The sequence below is a fragment of the Candoia aspera genome, chromosome 2 (assembly GCF_035149785.1).
Source record: "Candoia aspera isolate rCanAsp1 chromosome 2, rCanAsp1.hap2, whole genome shotgun sequence".
Lineage (NCBI taxonomy): Eukaryota > Metazoa > Chordata > Lepidosauria > Squamata > Boidae > Candoia > Candoia aspera.
The window spans coordinates 125,025,335-125,045,372 of NC_086154.1; the positions used below are offsets into that span (position 1 = coordinate 125,025,335).

Genomic DNA, 20,038 nt, shown 5'->3' on the forward strand with positions numbered 1-20,038 from the left:
TTTTCTAAGAGGGATGTCTGTGCTAATTCCACTTAAATCTTTCAAACAAATTTATTTATTAATGGTTAAATAATTATGGAATGGTCAAACTCCAATATTTTCCCCATTAAAGTTCCAAATGAAAATGGGATTTTTAATTTCCTCATTTCCAGTTATATCATTTTGTTAACTTCTGTATTGTTTTGAAATGAAAATGACATTGAGTATATACTGTTATGCATCAAAGAGAAAAGCTATTATTTTGTACCTTTGAAATCTTGCAAGTGCCTCGTTCTAAAAATAGTAGAAACCCGGTTATATTTCCAGCACATATTTTAATAATATTGGGAAAGAAATTAAAAATTGACCCTTGTTGTCATGAGAAATAGACCTTTTGTATTCATCCTTACATAAAAATGGCACGTAAAATTTTGTGGGGGCAAAATATAGGCTGGAAATGGATAATTAACCTTAATCAACTAATATTATTTGTCTTTTTATTTATTTATTCATGAAATGTATAGGCCATTCAGTCTTGTGATAGATTGGGGCAGTTTCTAAAGCTCATAAATTAATAAATATTTATAATGTCATGTATTAGGGTTAACCTCTTACAAAATGTCTCCCAAATTGGGCCTGGCCCTACATTAATTTACCAAAAAGCAAACTAATGAAGTTATTCTTTGTTCTCCCCCAAAATGCTATTACTGCAGGTTTTTTTGGAAGTGGGTTCATTCCCAAACAAAGTACTGAGGTGTGCCCATCAGTTTTTTCTATCTTCTAATTAGTCCCAGAGCCAACAATAATTCTAGAGGGTGGTGCTTTGAAACCTATCAGCTTCCTATTTTTAAATAAAAGTGTTATATTTATGTTTTAAAAAGTCAGGAAGTGTGACTGTGGGACAAAATGTTGCCTACCCCTCTTGAAACTGATGCTTATCTAATATTTTAAATGTTGATTTGCAACTTGGCACAAATTTTACCACATCAGATGGGCTGTATGTTTAGAATACTTGATTTTTAAATTAGTTTAGGAAGCAGTGCTTACTACAAGTTGGCTGTTCAACTTGCTGCACCAGAAATATATTAACCCCTCCCCAGTTCCTTCCTAGCTTTTCTTTCCTTTGCCTTGTTTGACACAGCTCCATCATGTAAGCCAGGGATGACCAAAATCCTTTCCTGACAGTGTCTTTGTGCATGTGAATATAGTCAGAGAACCAGAACTTTAGTCAGATGGGACGCCATTCTTGTGAGCTGAGAAAATGAAATCAAAGCCTGGTGATTCTGGTAGGTAACTCCATACATTTGTAGGCAACAGAGCCCTTTGTTTCTTTTTGGGAAATAGTAAATATAGCACAAATATAGCCATTTCTTTCTTTTTGGGATATTGTGATCAATTTAACCTTGTTATTTGTTTAAATTTAGAACTTTGCATTTTTTAAATTCTATCTAAATTGTAAAAATGTCTCATTGCTTGAAATTATCTGTCAACTGAACTCCGTTAGCTTTACCTCTGAGCGTGTATAAGACTGAACAGTTCAACAACTGTTGCTATTATAAGAAAAGTATTTTTATCAATGTTCATTGCTGTGCATATGTGAACAATGTGCGACAATATGTGATATAAGGGTAACTAATCTGAGGTGTTGTGGCAAACATTTTCTTTAAGTATATTTTAATTCACAAAATAGTGACAGGGCAGTCTAAAGGGAAATACTGTATTAATGAAGGTCAAGAGCAGTCAGTGCAATAGGAAACTGAAAGAAAAAAGTTTCTTCAACATCTGGATAATTTTTTACTTTCTGGTTAAATAAAGCAATTTTTCCCAACCTGATGGCCTCCAAACATGTTGAATTATAACTTCTATCATCTCTATCCTGCACAATTATACTGACTGAGAAGAGATAAGAGTTACAGTCTAGAATCTGCAATGCACCAGGTTGAGGAAATCAGGCCTAGATTGCTGCTCTCTATCCCCAGAGTTATCAATCAGCTGGTAAATCCAGGTTTTTCCAAATTGTGGAAAATTTTAAAACAGCTCTGATATTACTTAAAGGGTAAGCAATGAATTGTGTATTCAATCTAATGGTAAATCCAGCTGTGTCCAAGGTTCAGCTACATCCAAAATGAGGGATTGAGGAAACCCATCTGGCAGAATCTAATGAAGTTCCCTCAGGAACTTCCAGGTAGAGTTGCCCTAGGCAAAATGTGCATCCAGAATGTTATGCCTCACTCCTCACAAGCAGCCGTATTTCTAATTTGCTTCTGTAGACTCCCCTGATTGTACATTCCCAGGGAGTTTGCACTTCTTCAAATTACAGGACATACCACTGGCTTTGAAGAACAACTCATTCTCCAGATGCCACCATACCAAGCCAGGACATGCCCACGCTAATTTCCTTTGCAGTGATGCCCATATACCAGCTGTTCTCTCTCTTGAGCATGAACTGAAGGGGAATTAAAAAGCATGAATTGTCCTCTGCTGGTGAACACTGGAAATTGGTCTGAAGGCCTTTAGCCTAGTATTTGCAACTTAGAATGTGGTGTTTCCTCCTAAGCAGCCATTTCTCTTTTGTGACAGTGGTTTTCTCTTTTTAAGACTTGGGTTAGGTCAAAACCCACCCAAATTAAAAGCCTCTAATCCTTCCAATTGATACCAAACCTCTGCTCAAGCACCCAGAGGATGTTCCCTAGCTGCTTGAATAGTCCATGAGAACTATTCTTGCATGCTCTGGTCAGGAGAGAACTTTTAATAATAAGCCTTCCCTATTGAGGGAAATGCTGTAATGATTCTTGTCATGTTAAGATGCATCTACTAGGTTGAAGCCTCTGTCAGCCATTGAGTAATGGCTCAAGAATACTTCACCGTTCCCATTGTCTTTCTCAGGTGGGGTCCTGCAAAAGCTGAATCAACTAAAGGTGATTTGATGGCAGCCAATTAGCAGTAGGAAAAACATTTTAGAAGTCTGAGAGAATCCAGTTAAGCTATTCAGAATGCATTGGATTTAGAATTGTAGTGGTACACTGATGTTTAATATGTGTTTCTTGAACTCTTTCAGTTGGAGCAAAATGTCGTGAAATCTGAAGTTCTTCAGGTGTTCTACTTCATATCTAATCTCATATCTAATCCATTAAATCAATTTTTACCTTCACTGCATAACTGAGTATCACTGAGGCCATATCCATCTGATATTTTTTTTCCTTTTAATTTGTAATCGAAATGGAGTCTGATCTGAGCCAAATTCAGCATCTGCTTTTGCAGATTGAATAGAGATCTTCCTTCTTTTCTTGCAGAGCATATAATCAATTTTATTTCATTGGTGTCCATCCAGTGATGTCCATGTGGAAGTCTGTCCATCTTTTAGGCTGTTGAAAGAAGCTATTTGCTATTTAAATTTCATCAGAACTCTATTAAATAGTCTATCTCCAGCTTCATTTTGTACACCAAAACCCAATCTTCCTATTATTCCAGATGTTATTTTAGTTCCACTTTAAACATTCCACTCTTCTATAATCAACATAACATCTTTTTTGGTGTTATGTTGACAAGGTGTGACAAGTTGCATAGAACTTTTTTGACTTCTGCTTCCTCTGCATCTATTGTTGCATAGAGTATAGAGCATTCAGGTTGTGCACCAGTTGTGCCCATTTCTGGACTGGGGGGCCTGTTCTCAGTTACTCATGTCCTTGTGAGCTTGAGGCTGGACTGCTGTAATGCACTCCACATGGGGCTGCCCTTGAAGAGTACTTGGAAGCTTCAGCTGGTGCAGATGCAGTGGTGTGGGATGTTAACGGCACCAGTTATTCAGCATGTGACACCACTGCTCCTTGAGTTGTATTGGCTTCAACTGTGCTTCCAGGTGCAATTCAGGGTGCTGGTAGCCACCTTTAAAGCCCTTCATGGCTTGGGACTGGGTTATTTATGGCAGCGGTTCCCAAACTTTTTGGCACCATGGACCGGTTTCATGGAAGACAATTTTTCCACGGACCGGGGGGGCTGGATGGTTTCAGGATGATTCAAGCACTTCCTCTTTTTCCCAACCTTTTATTCTTTTTTCTTCACACCGTCTGGAGATAGCAGCCAATGGGCTTGCTTTCTCTGACAGGAGCAGAGCTCAGGCGGTAATGCGAGCAATGGGGAGCGGCTGTAAATACTCAGGCTGTAAATTCGCTCACTCGCCCACCGCTCACCTCCTGCTGTGTGGCCCAGTACCTAACAGGCCACAGACCAGGGGTTGGGGACCCCTGATTTACAGGACCATCTCTTCCTGGTTGTTTCTACCTGTCCTACCCAATCTGGCAAGAGGAGATGCTCCAGGTACCATCGGCTAAGTAGAGTCAGCTGCCAGGGTCCAGGAGAGCCTTTTCTGCCCTGGCACCCGCCTTTTGGAACATCATACCTCCAGAGATCAGGTTAGCCCCAACCCTGCTTGCCTTTCGCAAGGCCTTGAAAACCTGGTTTTGTGCTGGAGCCTGGGGCCCCGAGTATGGCACAGAACCTGTCTCCTGGCTGTTAATGGGTTTTATGATTCCCAGCTGCTGTTTTTTTATTTTTTGCATTGTATGCATTTTTACCTATTTTATTGTAAGCCACTCAGAGTCACGTCTGTGAGATGGGTGGCCATACAAATCAATTAAATTCATTAATTGACATGGATCACCTAATATTGATTGGCTTGATTCAAACTGAGGTAGTTCTATCACTTGGGGGAATTGTATCAAAGCACAGAACTTGACACCCTTTTGTTAATAATGATGGTTATTTCATTTCTTCTATGTTTTCATGTCCTCAGTAAAAGATCTGATGCTCCTTTAAATGTGAAGTGATGTACCCCAGTCCATTTCTGTTCACTGTTTCCCAGAATGTCAGTGTTCAGTCTTGACATGCCTGCTCTGACACCAAATTTGCCTTGGTACATGGTTTTAATGTTTCACATATCAATGGTATACATATCTTTGCAGCAACAAGCTTTTCTTTTCTCTCTCACCATATCAGCATTAGTACTACTCATACTTGCCTTCTGCTCTGGGAAAGGCTGGCTGGGGAATTCTGGGAGATGAAGTCCACGCATCTTCAAGCTGCCAAGGTTGAGAAACACTGTGTATGTGTCTGTGGGAATGCTTTCAAGTCAGTCTTGCCTCTTTTTCACCACTGTAAAATGGTGGGCATCTCTGTGTGCTGTTGAAATTCTGTAGATTTTCACTAGATTTTATGGAGGGTGCAGAAAATGGGGTTGGGGACCAGGGATTGCTCACTTTAACTACAGATATTTATGTAAATTCAACTTATAGTTCAAATAGTAGACTAAAATGCTATGTTACAAGGACTCAAGATTTAAGAATGCTGCATCTGAAATTTCCAAATATCACTGTGAATATCCTTAACTTCGAAACCTAAACTGAATTTTGTGGCTCTTTATATGCATGAAATAATCTTGCTAGTAATGATGGATCAATACCTCCGATGCTGGAAGTTTTAATTATAAGGTAATTCATTTTCGTTTACCATACTGGAATTCCAATTCTCCACCATCAGGAAATCCTTTCCACATTAGGCCATCCGTCACAGAATCTATTTCTGCCATGTTCTTACAAACATTGAAACCTTAACCTCGTGACTCTTTTTTCAAGACGAGGAATATTCTTGAAGCATCCGAAGGGTTTTCTGTCAGCGTTTCTGACTCTTTGCAGCATAACATACTGTCTTCGCTTTGATGCCGCAGGCTAGACCGGGAAGTGAAAATCCCAAAACTTCCCGGAAGGTAATAGCAAACCAGTTCCGTAAGGTTGCCAAGAAAACCATACGGAGGCGACCACGAAGTTAGCAGGATCGAGCTCGACTCGCAGGAGCTGCGCTACCTCTGCTCAAACCCTTTGATGTACATTTAGTATCAAGGCGACCAAGTGAGGAAGAGTAGACTTTGCGACATCTCTTATTCCACGGCAGCCGCCTCCTGCCTGATTCCCTTCAGTGGCGTTGGACTACAACTCCCATTATCCTACTCCATACTCTGATCAGTCCAGGGTAGAGGCAAACGCTAGCAAGCTTCGCCGAGTGCTAGGAGATCTACTCCCGAGCAAGACACGCAGTCCAAGAGGGAGCATGGCCTGCCCCGTAATCTGCCCGCTGTAACTGGCACTTGACCCCGGGGCCGCGAGAGGGAGAACAGCGCGTGAGAACGCTGTTTCTCGCGGGGGGGGGGGGCTGCTGGAAAAGAATGGAATAAAAAGCTGATTCGAAGCAGAGCGGAGTGGCGATGACGCTGCAATAGCGTAACGTCCAAAGTTCCCCGTGACCTGGAAGTGGAAAGTGGAGGGAGGTGTTTCACGAGGCGGGCGGAACGCGGAAGTGGAGCTTTGCCGAGAGGGAGCGAGGGGGCAGCCAGATGGAGGAAGAGGAGTGGGAGGACCCCTCCTTCTCGTTGCTAGGTAACAGGACCAGGTAAGGTCCCCTCTCGCCTTCTTCCTAGTGGCTCTTGCGCCCTCGGTTGGGAGATCCCCGTTCACCCTCCCCCCTCCCCGCCGCAACCCCAGTATGGAGCAGCTTCCACTAGTTTCCTTTTCCCACTCCAGCCCTAAAAGTGGTTCTCGGGACTCTGTTTTCGTGTTAGGCATTTTAGGAGGCTTAATATTGGTGTGATGAGTTGATAATGGAACAACCTTCCAGCCAGCGAAAATGATGGGGGAAAGTGGTCTGTTGTATTTAAGGTATAATCTGTTTTTCACTCTCTGGTTATCTTGCAGGAAAGGGGGCCGGTGATGGCTATAACTTCATCTTCGTCAAAGCCACAATAATTCCGGAACCCAAGCACCATGGAACACCTCAGGTCTGGGGCTTTGTATAAATCCCAGCCAGATTTTCCTGATTTGGGCAAAACTGTTCTGAGCCTTTGCAGCCTTTGTGATGCAGGATGCGGGAAGCAAAATGTTCACTGTTGGCCAGAGTTCCCCAAAGTATTGCAGTTGCAAAGTCTCTCCTGGCCAAGAAGAGCTATTGAGTCTTCAGAAGGCTGAGATTTCCAGTCGTGAGAAAGGTGCTATGGAGACAAAAATGCTTTGGAATGGCAGTTGCGATCACGATAATGGCAGCTTGCACTTTACTGACTATAAAACTCCCAGCAATGAAACTGGCTCTTGTAACTGTCAGAGAGAGATCTCTGATCTCTCTGCAGCTTATTCAGAGGAAGGGAATGACTTATGTGGCTTTAGTTGCCAGCACTGGCCTTCAGGATTCAAGGAGAAGGACACGTCTACGCTGCTGTTAGGCCATGAAGTAGGTGTTGAAGATGGCCTGGCTGCAAAAGCCAAGGAAGAATTCCCTGATTGCACTCGGGCTCCTGGCGGAAGAAAAGTTGCCCGGCAACAAAGGCAACGCTCTGCTCCAAAAGACAAAGGAGAAGGTCATTTTGTACCCTCTGGGGGGAAGCACAGGCAGATTAGAAAGCGGAGTGATGGTGGGCGTCATCATGTCCAAGCTGAGTTGCTGAAGCATCTGGAAGGTTTGGCCTCATTCTGTGTTTCCTGCTTCAGACTGTTTATCAGCGTAATTGTACAAGTGACCCTCCGGTGTGGCGAGGGTGTGGAAGCCGGTGGGAAGCTCCTGTACTCTTGCTGCTCGTTCAGCCTGCATGATTTAAACACCATTCAAACTGACATGCAGACTTGGATCCAGCGTGGAAGGATCGGGTGCCGAAAAATGACACGACAGCTAGCCTCGTGGTTGTCACTAACTTACCGCCTGCTTAAGATGCTCTGTGCTATTCTCTTCCTGATACTTATGCTTCTCCTGGGTAGTATAAGACTCTGCTGGAAGGTTTCCAAGTCAGTCCTACTCAGTATTCTGAGTAGAGTGACTCATACTAGCCATGGAGCCTGGCTTCTCTCAGCTATTGATTTCCCTCAAATTTGGGCCCTCTTTAGAGAATGCAGGATTTGCAAATGGATGGCAAGTCTGCTGCTTAAGTGGCATGCCCTCCTTTCGATGCCCAAAGGGTTAAGGACCACCCAGTCAGGGAGCACTGCTCATAATGGATCTCCTGGTGGATCTGGGCCATTCCAGTCTGGTGAAGAGGTGACACGTTTGCTATCTATGGCACATACCCCTGAAGAAGAACTCAATCCTTTTCAAGTGTTGGGCTTAGAAGCAACAGCTTCAGATGTCGAATTGAAGAGAGCCTATCGGCACTTGGCAGTACTGGTGAGCATGTCTTTTGAACCAGAAAGGTTGACCGGTGACTTGAAGTGTGAGTGCCTTTGATGAGAGAGCCTCTGTTTAAAAGAGGTGCCATTCCTTTTCCCTTTCTCCTTGTGTTAGCAAATGTTTGTGACAAGAATAAAGCTCTGCCTCCTCCAAGAATTGAGAATATTGATGGGATTGTTAAGGACAATGGTAGGAGAGGCCCCCTTTCTTGTCTAGTTGATGTGGTCCAGTATGTTCAGTGTGGAGGGGAGAGGCCTGGAATATCATTCAATCTTTCAGCAAGTCTAATCTGTACAATTTAGTAGTCTTCTGTCTCATGTATTATCACTTGCATATTGACTTACAGTATAGCTGTTGCACTACTTGAGGGGACAAACCTTTGTTAGTTTCAAGTAAAGGGATTAACAAATATAATCACTTATAGCAGCAAGATTGATCAAGCTACTGTGACAAGTAGTTTTTCTCCTGGTTTGTCTTCTTGGATTTCAAGGGAACAGGCTGGCTGGAAACTTGGTTGAGCGTGTCTTCATGTCTGAAGGTGATGAGGACTACAGTTCATTTCTCTGCCTGTAAAATTCCAGCCTGAGTCTTCAAGGTGTACTGAATGAAAATCCCATTTTTGTTTTTTTTTCCATCTTACTCAGCATGAGGAAAGAGAAGCGTAAATGAGCTGCTATAGTACACTCTGGAATTTGCTAACCTCTCCCGTTCCCTAGCCGAAAAACTGCTTTTGACAAAAAGTGGTCATATTTTGTTGCTTGTTGTTACAAGGGAAGAGCTCAATTTACAAGAAAGCTTTCTTTTCTCTTTGGACTTCTGAACAGAAATGTGCCCGTATAATGAATTTTCTGTAGATAAACCATACTTGCTTCATTTTGGCTTTGTGATCTGTATGAGTACTGGCCTTACTTCGCAGCATGGCTGTTAGAGTTATTGACAATATAACACATTTTTCTCAAATGTTTTTAAAATGTGAACACCAGAAGAGGGGCATGTCTAACTTCTTTGGGGTTTGGGGATGGGGTGTTACACAGGTTCACCCAGACAAGAATGAGCATCCACAAGCAGAGGAGGCATTCAAGGTACTGCGGGCAGCCTGGGATATTGTCAGCAATCCGGAGAAGAGGAAGGAATATGAAATGTGAGTGAGCTGAAATCCATTTGGGCTTCTTTAACTTCCAGGGCGAACTACATAGGGTACATGAAGTTTTATCTGTGGACTGGGACAGTGGGGAGGGGCCGGTTTTCAAAGTGAGTCCTCTATTTAAGGGGACAGAGGATAACCGTATTTGAAAACATGAGCATCAACATTGCCAGGTGGCAACACTTACTGCAATTCTGGATGTTTTCAGTTACTTCCCTGAGCCTTGTGTCTGCAGTGGAAACGCTAGATATAATCCGGGAAAGTAAATATATTTTCCACAAATGTAATCTGGTGCATATCACCCAGGCAAGCCTAAATGAATGCTCCTGTGTTATTTGAGTTTGAATGCCTCGGATCTGTTCCGTTACTATGCATTCAAGAGGATGTAGATTCACAACTTGATAAAACTGACTAGGCGATGTGAGAATTGAAGAGGAGCTTGTCCTTTTCAGTAGTCCTTGTTTTACCTCTGTGTTTGAACTCATTTTAACTGGAAGTAAAAAAACAAGACTCTGGTAGTGCCTCTTTCTCCCCTTAGAAAATCTGTAATGATTATTCCCTTGCTTGTGTGAACAAAATGTATCTGAACCATAGAAGAAAGGTATTACAAAGATGATAACAGGTACTAGGAGTTACAGCATCCAAATTATTTTCTTAGCCTAAAATCCTTCTAGGAAAGAAGACCCAGGAGATAAGAGAGCTCACAAATTCAGAGATCAGATGCTAGATATTACTGTTCTACCTTGACACTCAGCATGAGTAAATGTCTTTGGTAATCTGTCAGGCTGACTTAAAACTTCTTTATAGAGACCCATCATAATTTGGTTGAATTAATCAGATATGATTTACTTTTTTTTTTTTAAAGGAGTCTGTATTTATGGGCCTGTAGATTTAAAACATTTTTAAAATAATGTTCACAAAATACTTGTAAATATCCACTTAGAGGTAATTTCCTCTTGTGTTAAAAGAGGGATGCCTCTTTTAACATGATACACAGGAGTAACAATAGCACCAGAGAAGGTCAGAGGAGGGTTCCTGGGGCTATTAAAGCCTACAGAACTTATGTCGTACAGCTCAAAACTAATCATAAACTGAAGTCTCCAAGTTAAGCTTGATTCCTCATGACTGTAGGCATACCATGTGGTTTTCATGGCCCAAGAACAGAAGTGTTGGGCTATTGCTGTGGGCATTTTTCCATTTTCCAGTTTAGCCTATATTCCTGGTACTCGCTGATGGTATCCTGCCCAAGGAATAATTAAGCCCAGCCAAGGTCAGCCAAGTGCTATTTGGAAATTACTCTTGGCCATCTCTGGGTCATGTGAGGGTTCTGGTCCAGGAACTCTTTCATGTCAGTTTTTCTGCACATCCAGATGTGTTGTGCATGCATGCACAAAAAGTCCTGCTGTTGTTTTTGGACTCGCTTGAGGTTAGGCTGATGTAAATCAGGGCTTGTGTAACCTAGGGACTCCCTATACGTGGAAATGGTTTTGATTTCCAGCACATTAGCACTCTGCTACAGCCATAATCAAGCTTTGTGTGACTGATACTTGCTTTTAAATTAACTTATTTTTGTTTCAGAAAGCGCATGGCAGAAACAGAGCTGACTAAGTCAATGAATGAGTTCCTTTCCAAGCTTCAGGATGATCTGAAGGAAGTCATGAACACAATGAAGTGTAACAAGTGCCAAGGGAAGCACAAGTAAGTGGCCAGCTGTCACTAGCTCTTTGTTGGTCCAACATGATGCCAGCCAGAGTACATAAGCAGCAGGAGTGTGACTTTGCAGAGTCTCTTGTCATGCTGGGCTTTCTCTAATCTGTGTCAGGGAGAGGCCACAATCAAGCCTGATTCCTTCTGAGGGTGGTGACAGCAGCAGAGCTTCAGTTCCCTTCCAGGTCCCTTGGCAGTAGTGTGGGATGGCTTTTCCTGGGCAGGGCTAAATCACCTGCTTGTAATCTGGCCTTTACTTGAGGTGCCAAAGCCACATGGAGCCCCTGAAAGACTGAGATACTGTCTCCAGTGACCTTCAGAAGTTGTTACCGGATTATAATTTTTTAAATGACAAAAGGGGAACATTTTAAAATATTTGACAAGAGAGTATACAGGGTTGAAGAGTAATGAAGAGTAATTATATTGACTGTACTTAATTTTAAAGAAATAGAATTAAGCTTACTTTTTATCCTGACTCCATCCAATACGATTTCCTGGCAAGCTACTGAAAAGCCAAGTGTGGTCCTTAGCCCAGAAGAAGTTGCACACCCCTACTTTGCCTTCAAGGCCAAGGCTTGGTGTACTCCTGAAGCAGGCAACCCGAGGCTCTCTAGACGTTTTAGGACTAACTCCATCGGCCTTCATGAGCTTAGCCAATATTGTGGAGGTTGTGATTAAAGCTTCTGGAGAAGACCAGAATGCCTGCTTCAGATGAAAGATTGCTCCACAAGGACAGAATCTGATAACCTGAGACATGCTTTCCTTCGTTCATTTAAAAAAATACTGGCACCAGCTGGATAAGTTAATGGCCAGAAGTCTATTATGTACTTATGACAGTATACATATTTGATAGATAAATAAGTTAAGAATTGGAAAGTGTTTGATTATCAGTATCCAACTGTTATACGCTGCAAGTGTTCAGCTACTTATTAATTCTGCTGGCCATACAATCTCAATTTCCATATTTTCATTTCTTTTCCCACTGGTCCTGTATCCATTAGTAAAATATTGGAATTAGAGAAACTTCAATGTTTATAAATTCAGCATAGAATGTTTTATTTCTTTGTCTAGATTATGTTATCTGCATTCCTCCTAAAATTAAAAAATACATAGGAAACCATGGGATGCTGTAATATAATGAACATGCTTGTTGGTTTCTGACCTCTGCAATTCTTTGCTGCAGGAGGTTTGAGATGGATCGTGACCCCTTATATGCACGATACTGTGCAGAATGTAACAAACTTCATGCAGCTGAGGAAGGTGACTTCTGGGCAGAATCCAGCATGCTAGGACTGAAGATCACATATTTTGCCATGATGGATGGAAAGGTTTATGACATTACAGGTAATTGTATTACCCTTGAAACAATGAGAAATTGAAGCACAAAGTGAAGTGTTGAATTAGGTTCTTGGTCTTATTTTGCCTAGTGTACACATACTCAGAGTAAGATAAATTGGGGTAACTCCACATCTGTGCAGAATGTGGGTAGTGTCCTAACAGCCAGGAACCACGCTGAGACAAGGAGTAGGTCTCTAGTGCTTTATTACTGCTACATTAGACAGAAAATCCTAACAAACTGAAGAAGCATGGGAAAAACCCAGACAGATAAACCCCAAAAGTCAAGGCGGGTCTGATCTGTGTTTCTTTGAATGGCTGCTTAACTCCTCAGTACTACGCATGCGTTTTCCCCCCTGGATAGGGGCCCCCTCCTGCTCACCATCAGTACTCATGACAGGTAGCATGTATATATGTATGTCTTTTCTCTAACAACCACATCCATGCATCTGGCAGTAGTGATCCAATTAGGGATTTACAGATCCAGGATAAAGGAGAATGTCATCTGTTTTTCTGTTAGGAAACCTGGCCTAGCAGAAAAATCTGTTTATAAACAGAAACTGTATTTAACTTTTGCTTCAGACATAGAGTAGGCTTAAATATGGCCTATAATCTAAAGCAGGGGTCCCCAACCCCTGGGCTGTGGACCGGTACCGGTCCATGGCCTGTTAGGAACCAGGCCACACAGCGGGAGGTGAGCAGTGGGCAAGTGAGCGAATTTACAGCCTGAGTATTTACAGCTGCTCCCCATCACTCGCATTACTGCCTGAGCTCTGCCTCCTGTCAGAGGAAGCAAGCCCATTAGCTGCTATCTCCAAACGGTGCGAAGAAAAAAGAATAAAAGTTTGGGAAAAAGAGGAAGTGCTTGAATCATCCGGAAACCACCACCACCACCCCAGTCCGTGGAAAAATTGTCTTCCACGAAACCAGTCCCTGGTGCCAAAAAGGTTGGGAACTGCTGATCTAAAGTTCAGATCTAATGCACAGTACATCTTAAGAGTTTTGCTTTCCGCTCAGCTTCAAAGAGTACACACTGAAGCCTTAAAGAGAGGCTTCTGTGGGAGAGAGAGACTAGGTTGATGAAGGACATCTTGCCCCAATGATGATGCATCAGAATAATAAACTAAGCAGGTAAGGAAGTTAAGCATCCATCAGAGTTTAGTAGCAGAGCAGTTAACCCTTCCATTCTGATTGTAAACAATTTAGTAAAGAAAACTCAGTCAGTAAAGAAAGTGTGCTTGTGTAGAAAGCCAACGGGGTTGAGAGATATGCACTATATTGTACAGATTGTTACATATACTCATGGGTGTATGTTTAGAACATTTAACTTCAGGAACTTGTGAAACAATTGTGTTCCTTAGAGAGGTCACGATGACTGACCTGGAAAGCTGAGAGAGGTTGGGGTCCATTTTTGATATGTGCTGTTATAGGGAAAGAGGGTGCTACTCCACAGAGGGGGGAAACAATTCTTTAAAGGGAGCCCATTCCTGTGATGGGGAAATGAACATTCTTTCCCTTGTTCTGAGAATATACTGGGCATTGATCATAGTTGATTTGATTGTTAGAGTCATAGATGCCTGAACTGGAGATCATTGTGGAGAGTGCGTAATAACATGCTTGCTTGGCATAAAGGTTGTAGGTACTGTGCATTATCTAGATCAGGAAGGGGATCCCTCACTATGGGCCATTCTGGATAGGGTTACTGGGAGTTATAATTTAGTAACATCTGGAAAGTTAGATAGCTGGTAGTTCAGACAATTTGTGGCCCATGGGTCTTATGTGCCTCCATTCACAGTTCCCATTTTGCAGCTTTAGAGCAATCTCAGATTTTCAGCTGCATTATTTTAATTATTTTCCCCTAAAATAACAGGTCAAAGTACTACATCTATTTTGCCAATTAGTGCCCCTCCACCTCCTTGAAAATATACACAAAAAAGGGCCAAAAGATATAGCCTCATCTGCTAGTACATCATGGGACATATATGCTGCATTTTCCAGAGACCGTTTTTTTAAAGGGTAGCCTAGCTGAAAAAAGTGTCTTCTCTTGAGGTAGTCATTGCTGGAGTAGAATCAGTGGTTGTAGTCTGTATCCTCACAAATGATGTATGATAATGTAATCATGCGCTGTGGAAGCCAAATTTTAGGTTGCCCCAATCTCCATAGTAGCTTTACCTGAAAGGTTACTTGTTCTATACCCAGAGCCAGTTAAGTTAATGAAACCAGAGTGTCTTAGTGAATTGTGCATAAGATACTAGGATAGAGAGAAGATGAGATTAAGCACTGAAGAATACTTTGGGACAAACTGGGCCTGTAAAAAAGGCACCAATTCCACTTGAACAGAATGGATACAAATAACTGGTGCCTCCAATACAGTAGTTTTTATACTCATACTTGAGAGAAAAGATTAATCGTGCTTGGGAATGAATATGGAGGAGTTTCACCATTCTGATGGGAACAAGGAAGGAAAGGCTACTGGGATACAGTAGACTGTGATAATCCCCAGAAAAAGAAAACAGTGCCTCACAGAGGGAGTCACACACACCTGAGACACGAACACTGTGTCATTGCTAGAAGCTTCCCAGCCAAGGCAATCAATTTGGAGTGCTTGGTTTTAAAGGAGAACGTGTGTTTGTATGTATTTCATCTAACCAAATAAAATGAAGGGGGCATCATGGAAACCTGCTGGAACAGAGAGCCAGTTGGACATAGTCATCTTTGGATGCAAACTCTGGGAAGGGTGAGATGGTCTTGCATTGCCCATCCAGGGGATGTGATTTCAAATTAGAAACATCATAAGGATCTGCAAAACACTCCACAGAACTGCTGCGGAGACAATAAAAAAAACAACAGTACTTTGGTGTAAAAAACTTGCTCACAGGTGGGGATAACTTCTGATCAGGCCAGGGATGTTGGGTTATTATGGGATAGGTTGTGAAAAATATCAAACCTGTACACGGCTGCTGTGGAAAAGGCAAATGTTACGCTTTGGGTATCAGGAAATAAAATGAGTAGTATCTTTGTGCCTTCATACAAAGCTGCTGTGCAGTTGCACTCACAAGAGTATGTAGTGCTACACTTCAAGTAATGCCTAGTTTTAACCTGTGAACTTTGCTTCCAAAGAGGGAGTGATGGCCACCGACATGGAAGCATTGAAAGGAGCGAAGTGAGCCTTAGTAGAAGAGCCTCACTGGGAGGAGATGGAAAGGGAGGGAGTGTGGTTGCCAGGGAGGTGAGAGAAAATTTCAGAGAGAGAGGAGTTACATTAGAGCAGTGTTTCTCAACCTTGGCAACTTTAAGATGCTGACTGGGGAATTCTGGGAGTTGAAGTCCACACATCTTTAAATGGCTACGGCTGAGAAACATTGCGTTAGAGAGAGTGGGCAGCTGGGAGGAAAAGTGTGAAGTTGAGAAACTGGGGACTTCCACTTTCGTTTCACTTTGAGCTTCATTCTGCAGCTGTTTTCTATTTCCCTGTCAACCCAAAAATACTTTGATCCCGTCAACAGCAAAACATATCCAACTGAAGTTTTCGAGAAATAGCCAAGACAGAAGTGTTTGTTTAGATGAAACCAACATCAGCAGGATTTAAAAATGGTCTTAGGAAGTAGTCTCTTTCAAGAAGGATTAATCAAATGGATGGAAGATAAGGCTATCAATGGGTGATGTGCTACCCCTGAGCTTCTTGCTGTCAACTGATTGGCCCCGGTGGCAGCGGTGAACTAGATCTGAGCCAGAAGGCTATTCTTTTCCCCACTTAAACACCCATAAAACCTATGCTATGAAAAGAGTAGAGATTACATCATTTTCTCTTCTTAGAATGGAATCCTATTTTTCATATCAGAACCGGAATTTAAAATATTAGCACTTAAGAGTGCCATGTGAATGATAAATCACCCTACCGCAGAGGCTGAGAAGTGCTGTCTAGGAAGAAACATCAGATTTTTAAGGACATTCCTGTTTGTCTTGTGAGGCATATCTGGGTCAGGAACTGATAGCTGGTCTTTTTTTCCCCCTGATGTACAGAATGGGCTGGCTGCCAGCGAGTGGGAATCTCTCCAGATACTCACCGAGTTCCATATCACATCTCTTTTGGATCCAGAGGCTCTGGAGGACGCCAGAGGTTAGTGTGGAATGATATTGTTAGTTTCTCCTTAAGAAATTTTTGGTTCTGTTTTCTAAGCAAGATGGGTCCTCGCTGAGAACTGAAGTCCAGGGGTTTATATGTCTTGTCTAAGTTGACTCACATTCAGTTTGTGGAGCGATCTGTTCGGTCTGGTTTTTCCATTGTATGGGAGTGCTAGGCACACATCAACATATAGTCCACAATAAGCTTTGCAGTGGTGGTTAAACACGAACACGTAGCCACACACACTGATCGGTTGTTAATTCTAAGCTTTTGTCTGACATAAACTTGTGCCTTTACTTTTCTTGGGGCTCACTTTCAGTGAGAGTCAGGAGAATTTTCACTACAGTGGCCAGATTCTCCCTTGTCTCTTTATACTTGTGCATGAGCGGCCTTGTATGCTTTTCCTGTACGGGTAGGCCCAGTTTCCTGGGGCTTAAAGCAGTACGCTGATAAGAGTGTGGAATACTCCTTTGTCTGGTAGAATTGTAAAGGTGAGAGAAACCATGTTTTAGTATTCTTGACCCAAAGGGATTCTGAAAATAGATTCCTTTTCTTCCCAGGATGAATAGGGTTCTTCCACAGTTGCAAATTCTGAAGCTTGTCTCCCACTACACATTTTAGCATAAAGCTGGACGTACACTTCGGCTGTAATCAGTGCTGGATCTGATAATGTAACTGTTCTCTCCATCTGTTCTTCCTCCCCCACCCCAAAAAAGAGCTGCTTCAGACAGTAGCCCTGCTTCTGCTGCAGAACTACAGGACTTCTTCAACCGAATCTTCCAAGGGAATCCTGGGCAGATGCCAAATGGGAACTTTTTTAGCACATCCCAGCCACCAGCCACTGGGAATGTGTCAACACCTCCTGCCTCTTCTTCAAAAGTGGACAGTACCTTCCAGAAGGGTGATTCAAAGCAGAAACGGCGGAAAAAAGTGCGACGCCCCTTTCAGCGCTAAGGACCTGACTGACTGGGAGTGAAACCTCCCTGGCTTTTCATCAGGTAGCAAAAGGGCTGTTTTAAAAAGGAAAAAGTATTCTTGTTAAGAGACAAACCTCCAGGCTCCTCTGGACTCATTTATAAACCTGTAACTTCTAGCTGGAAAAAAATGTTCTCCACTTCAATTGTTAATACGGATTCTGTGATACCAAAGAACTCCTTTGGATGTTTTCCTGAAAGCACTGCAATGAAAACACGGCATGGACAGGTGTGGGGTGTAGATGAAATTGAGCCTTTAAGTGTCCAGTAACATGCTTTTATAATTGTCTAGTGCTCCTTCTTGAGCCAGGCTATGGCTACCACCAATTATTTTAGTTGATGATTATCCTTGTCCACAAAGATACTTGGCCTGGAATCTCTCGTTTCATTCCAAGGCTTTGAAGAAAAATAAAATGTTAGAGGATGACTTAGTGCCCAAGGAAGGCTTGGTTTGCCTGTGGTCATTTTTAAAGTGGGTAGGAAAGGAGACCCTGTTCAGCAACAGTCTTCTTATCCCACCCTGGGTGTTCTGCCACCGAGATTAAATGCTGAGAGGAGATCTGCTCCCCACTTGGAATTTCCTTGTGAAAAATATTAATTCATTGCCTGCCATGCAAAGGAATTCATCTGGACTGTGCTTTTAGTAAAGGTAGATGAAGATGCACCCTAGTTACTGTTACTTATTGCTCAGGATTATGCCAAGTAAGCTTTTCCTCCTTCGCAGAGACCCAAACGTTTCCCAATTCCGTTGCAAGACTACTGAGGAGGTTTTTTGCACCACCACATGATTAAAGAGCAAATGGCCACTCCTGACTCTGGATGTAAAGTGACTATTTACCGATGTTCTAAGGTGCTTGGTTTGCTCTTCCTGGATCCTTGCAAGTGCATACTGTTTGTCCATGCTGGCCTATGGTTGTGGTCAAGTCAATTAAGAAATGGGTGTGTTAGGTGACAATTTTAGCATGGATGGCTAGCTCTATAATTGTTCAACCTCTTTTATAGAAGGTTACTTTTTTAAAAGTTGGAATTTGTATGTATATACATATATTTAATACAACGTGTATTATCCTTTCTATAAATACGTATCAACGCCTTGGAGAGGCTGGCCTATAGTTTCATTCTTAACCATGCACAGTTGCACACTGCACACAATTATATATTTGAAGAATTCAACATTTAAAGATGTAATTTAGTCCTTCCTTTCTTTTATTGTGGAAACAGCTAGTGAAGTATTTGTACTGCTATACAGTTAGCCCTGAGTGTTCACCGATATTCCATTCTGTTGAGGTGTGCTAGGGTACAGAGCCTGTGGTTATCCTCTTCCTGCCATAAGTACTTCCTCCCTGTTCTTCCTGTAGTGGTCATGTGGGCAGTATACTGTATTTGCTTCTCCTTCGCGTTGCTTAGTCATGGCAAATCAGCCCACTTGCGAGGCCCCACATGGCTTTCTTGCAGTAGCTGGCCTTCTTCAGAGTGATTTGCTCAGTTAATGATGAAGGGAGTTGCCTCTCTTGAACCACATAGCTAACGCTGGCTTTTCCAGTTCATGTGGCTCTTTCGTTACCTTGGTAGAGGGATCTATTATTTATAGCATTTATATGGCCACCTAACTCAAAGTGATTCTGGTGGTGTATAAAAAGTCAACTACCAAGAGAAACCAGCACAATACATTAAATGTCAACTAAAACATAAAATGGCAACCAGACTAAAATATACTGCAACAATTGGAGCTCCATTCATTAGGACCCAAAGGCTGGGGGAAAGAGCCAGGTCTTGACTAATTATCTAAAGGCCTGCAGGGTCATGTATTGGGGGACAGATTGTTCCAAACAGCAGGGGCTGCCACCAAAAAGTCATGCCTCCATGGTCCCATAAGGTGGCATTGTCTCAGTGAGAGAGTTTGGAGTGTGCCCTCCCTATTGGGGCATGTGGGATAGGCAGATACTCTAAGGAGGAGGCAGTCCTGCAAATAACTCAGTCCTATGCCATGTAGGGCTTTACAGGTGATAATCAGCACATTGAATTACCCCAGAAGCCTACTGGGAGCCAATGCAGTTCTTAGAGTAGAGGTGTCACATGGACATAATGAACACACATAACTATCTGCACTAATGGATTCTGGATCAATTCAAGCTTCTGGATGGTCTTCAAGGGCAGCCCTGTGAAAAGTGTGCTGCAATAATCCAGATGACAAAGGCATGAGTGATTGAGCAGGACCCTTCAGTCCATGTACAGATGCAGTTGGCACGCAAGTCAAAATTGTGTAAAGCCCTTCCCAGATACTAATGCTCCCTGAAGATCACTTGTGGTGACCTCTCAATCATGCTGCTGGACAGCAGTACTTCTTACAGTGATGAGCAGAGTCCACTGGCACAGTCAAGAGGGCATCACATCAGGGATGTGAAAGAGCTATGTAGAGCAAAGAAACCAGCAGGAGCCACATGGTATGAGTGTGGCAGCTCTATCACCAGCATGATGCTGAGCTGACTCAACAAGACCCACTGCAGCTAAGCTAGGGGAAGGAGGAACAATGCACATATATTGTGCAGATGAGCTAACTGCAACCCTTAAGAA

General features: G+C 42.5%; 1 protein-coding gene across 1 annotated transcript; it reads left to right on the forward strand.

The window, feature by feature from the left end:
• Window positions 1-6,213: 6,213 nt before the first annotated feature.
• On the forward strand, window positions 6,214-18,562 carry DNAJC14 (DnaJ heat shock protein family (Hsp40) member C14). The gene is made up of 7 exons (XM_063293526.1): window positions 6,214-6,420; window positions 6,723-8,175; window positions 9,213-9,319; window positions 10,901-11,020; window positions 12,213-12,373; window positions 16,388-16,484; window positions 17,207-18,562. The coding sequence occupies exons 2-7, from the start codon at window positions 6,883-6,885 to the stop codon at window positions 17,442-17,444; spliced, it is 2,016 nt and encodes a 671-aa protein (XP_063149596.1). The 5' UTR covers window positions 6,214-6,420; window positions 6,723-6,882; the 3' UTR covers window positions 17,445-18,562.
• Window positions 18,563-20,038: the final 1,476 nt, after the last annotated feature.

Excerpts from the sequence above, each read along its gene's own strand:
- DNAJC14 (XM_063293526.1), top strand. The coding sequence starts at position 6,883 with ATGCAGGATGCGGGAAGCAAAATGTTCACTGTTGGCCAGAGTTCCCCA. Across the intron at positions 11,021-12,212 it reads AAGTGCCAAGGGAAGCACAA|GAGGTTTGAGATGGATCGTG; the intron begins GTAAGTGGCCAG and ends TCTTTGCTGCAG. Across the intron at positions 16,485-17,206 it reads GGCTCTGGAGGACGCCAGAG|AGCTGCTTCAGACAGTAGCC; the intron begins GTTAGTGTGGAA and ends ACCCCAAAAAAG.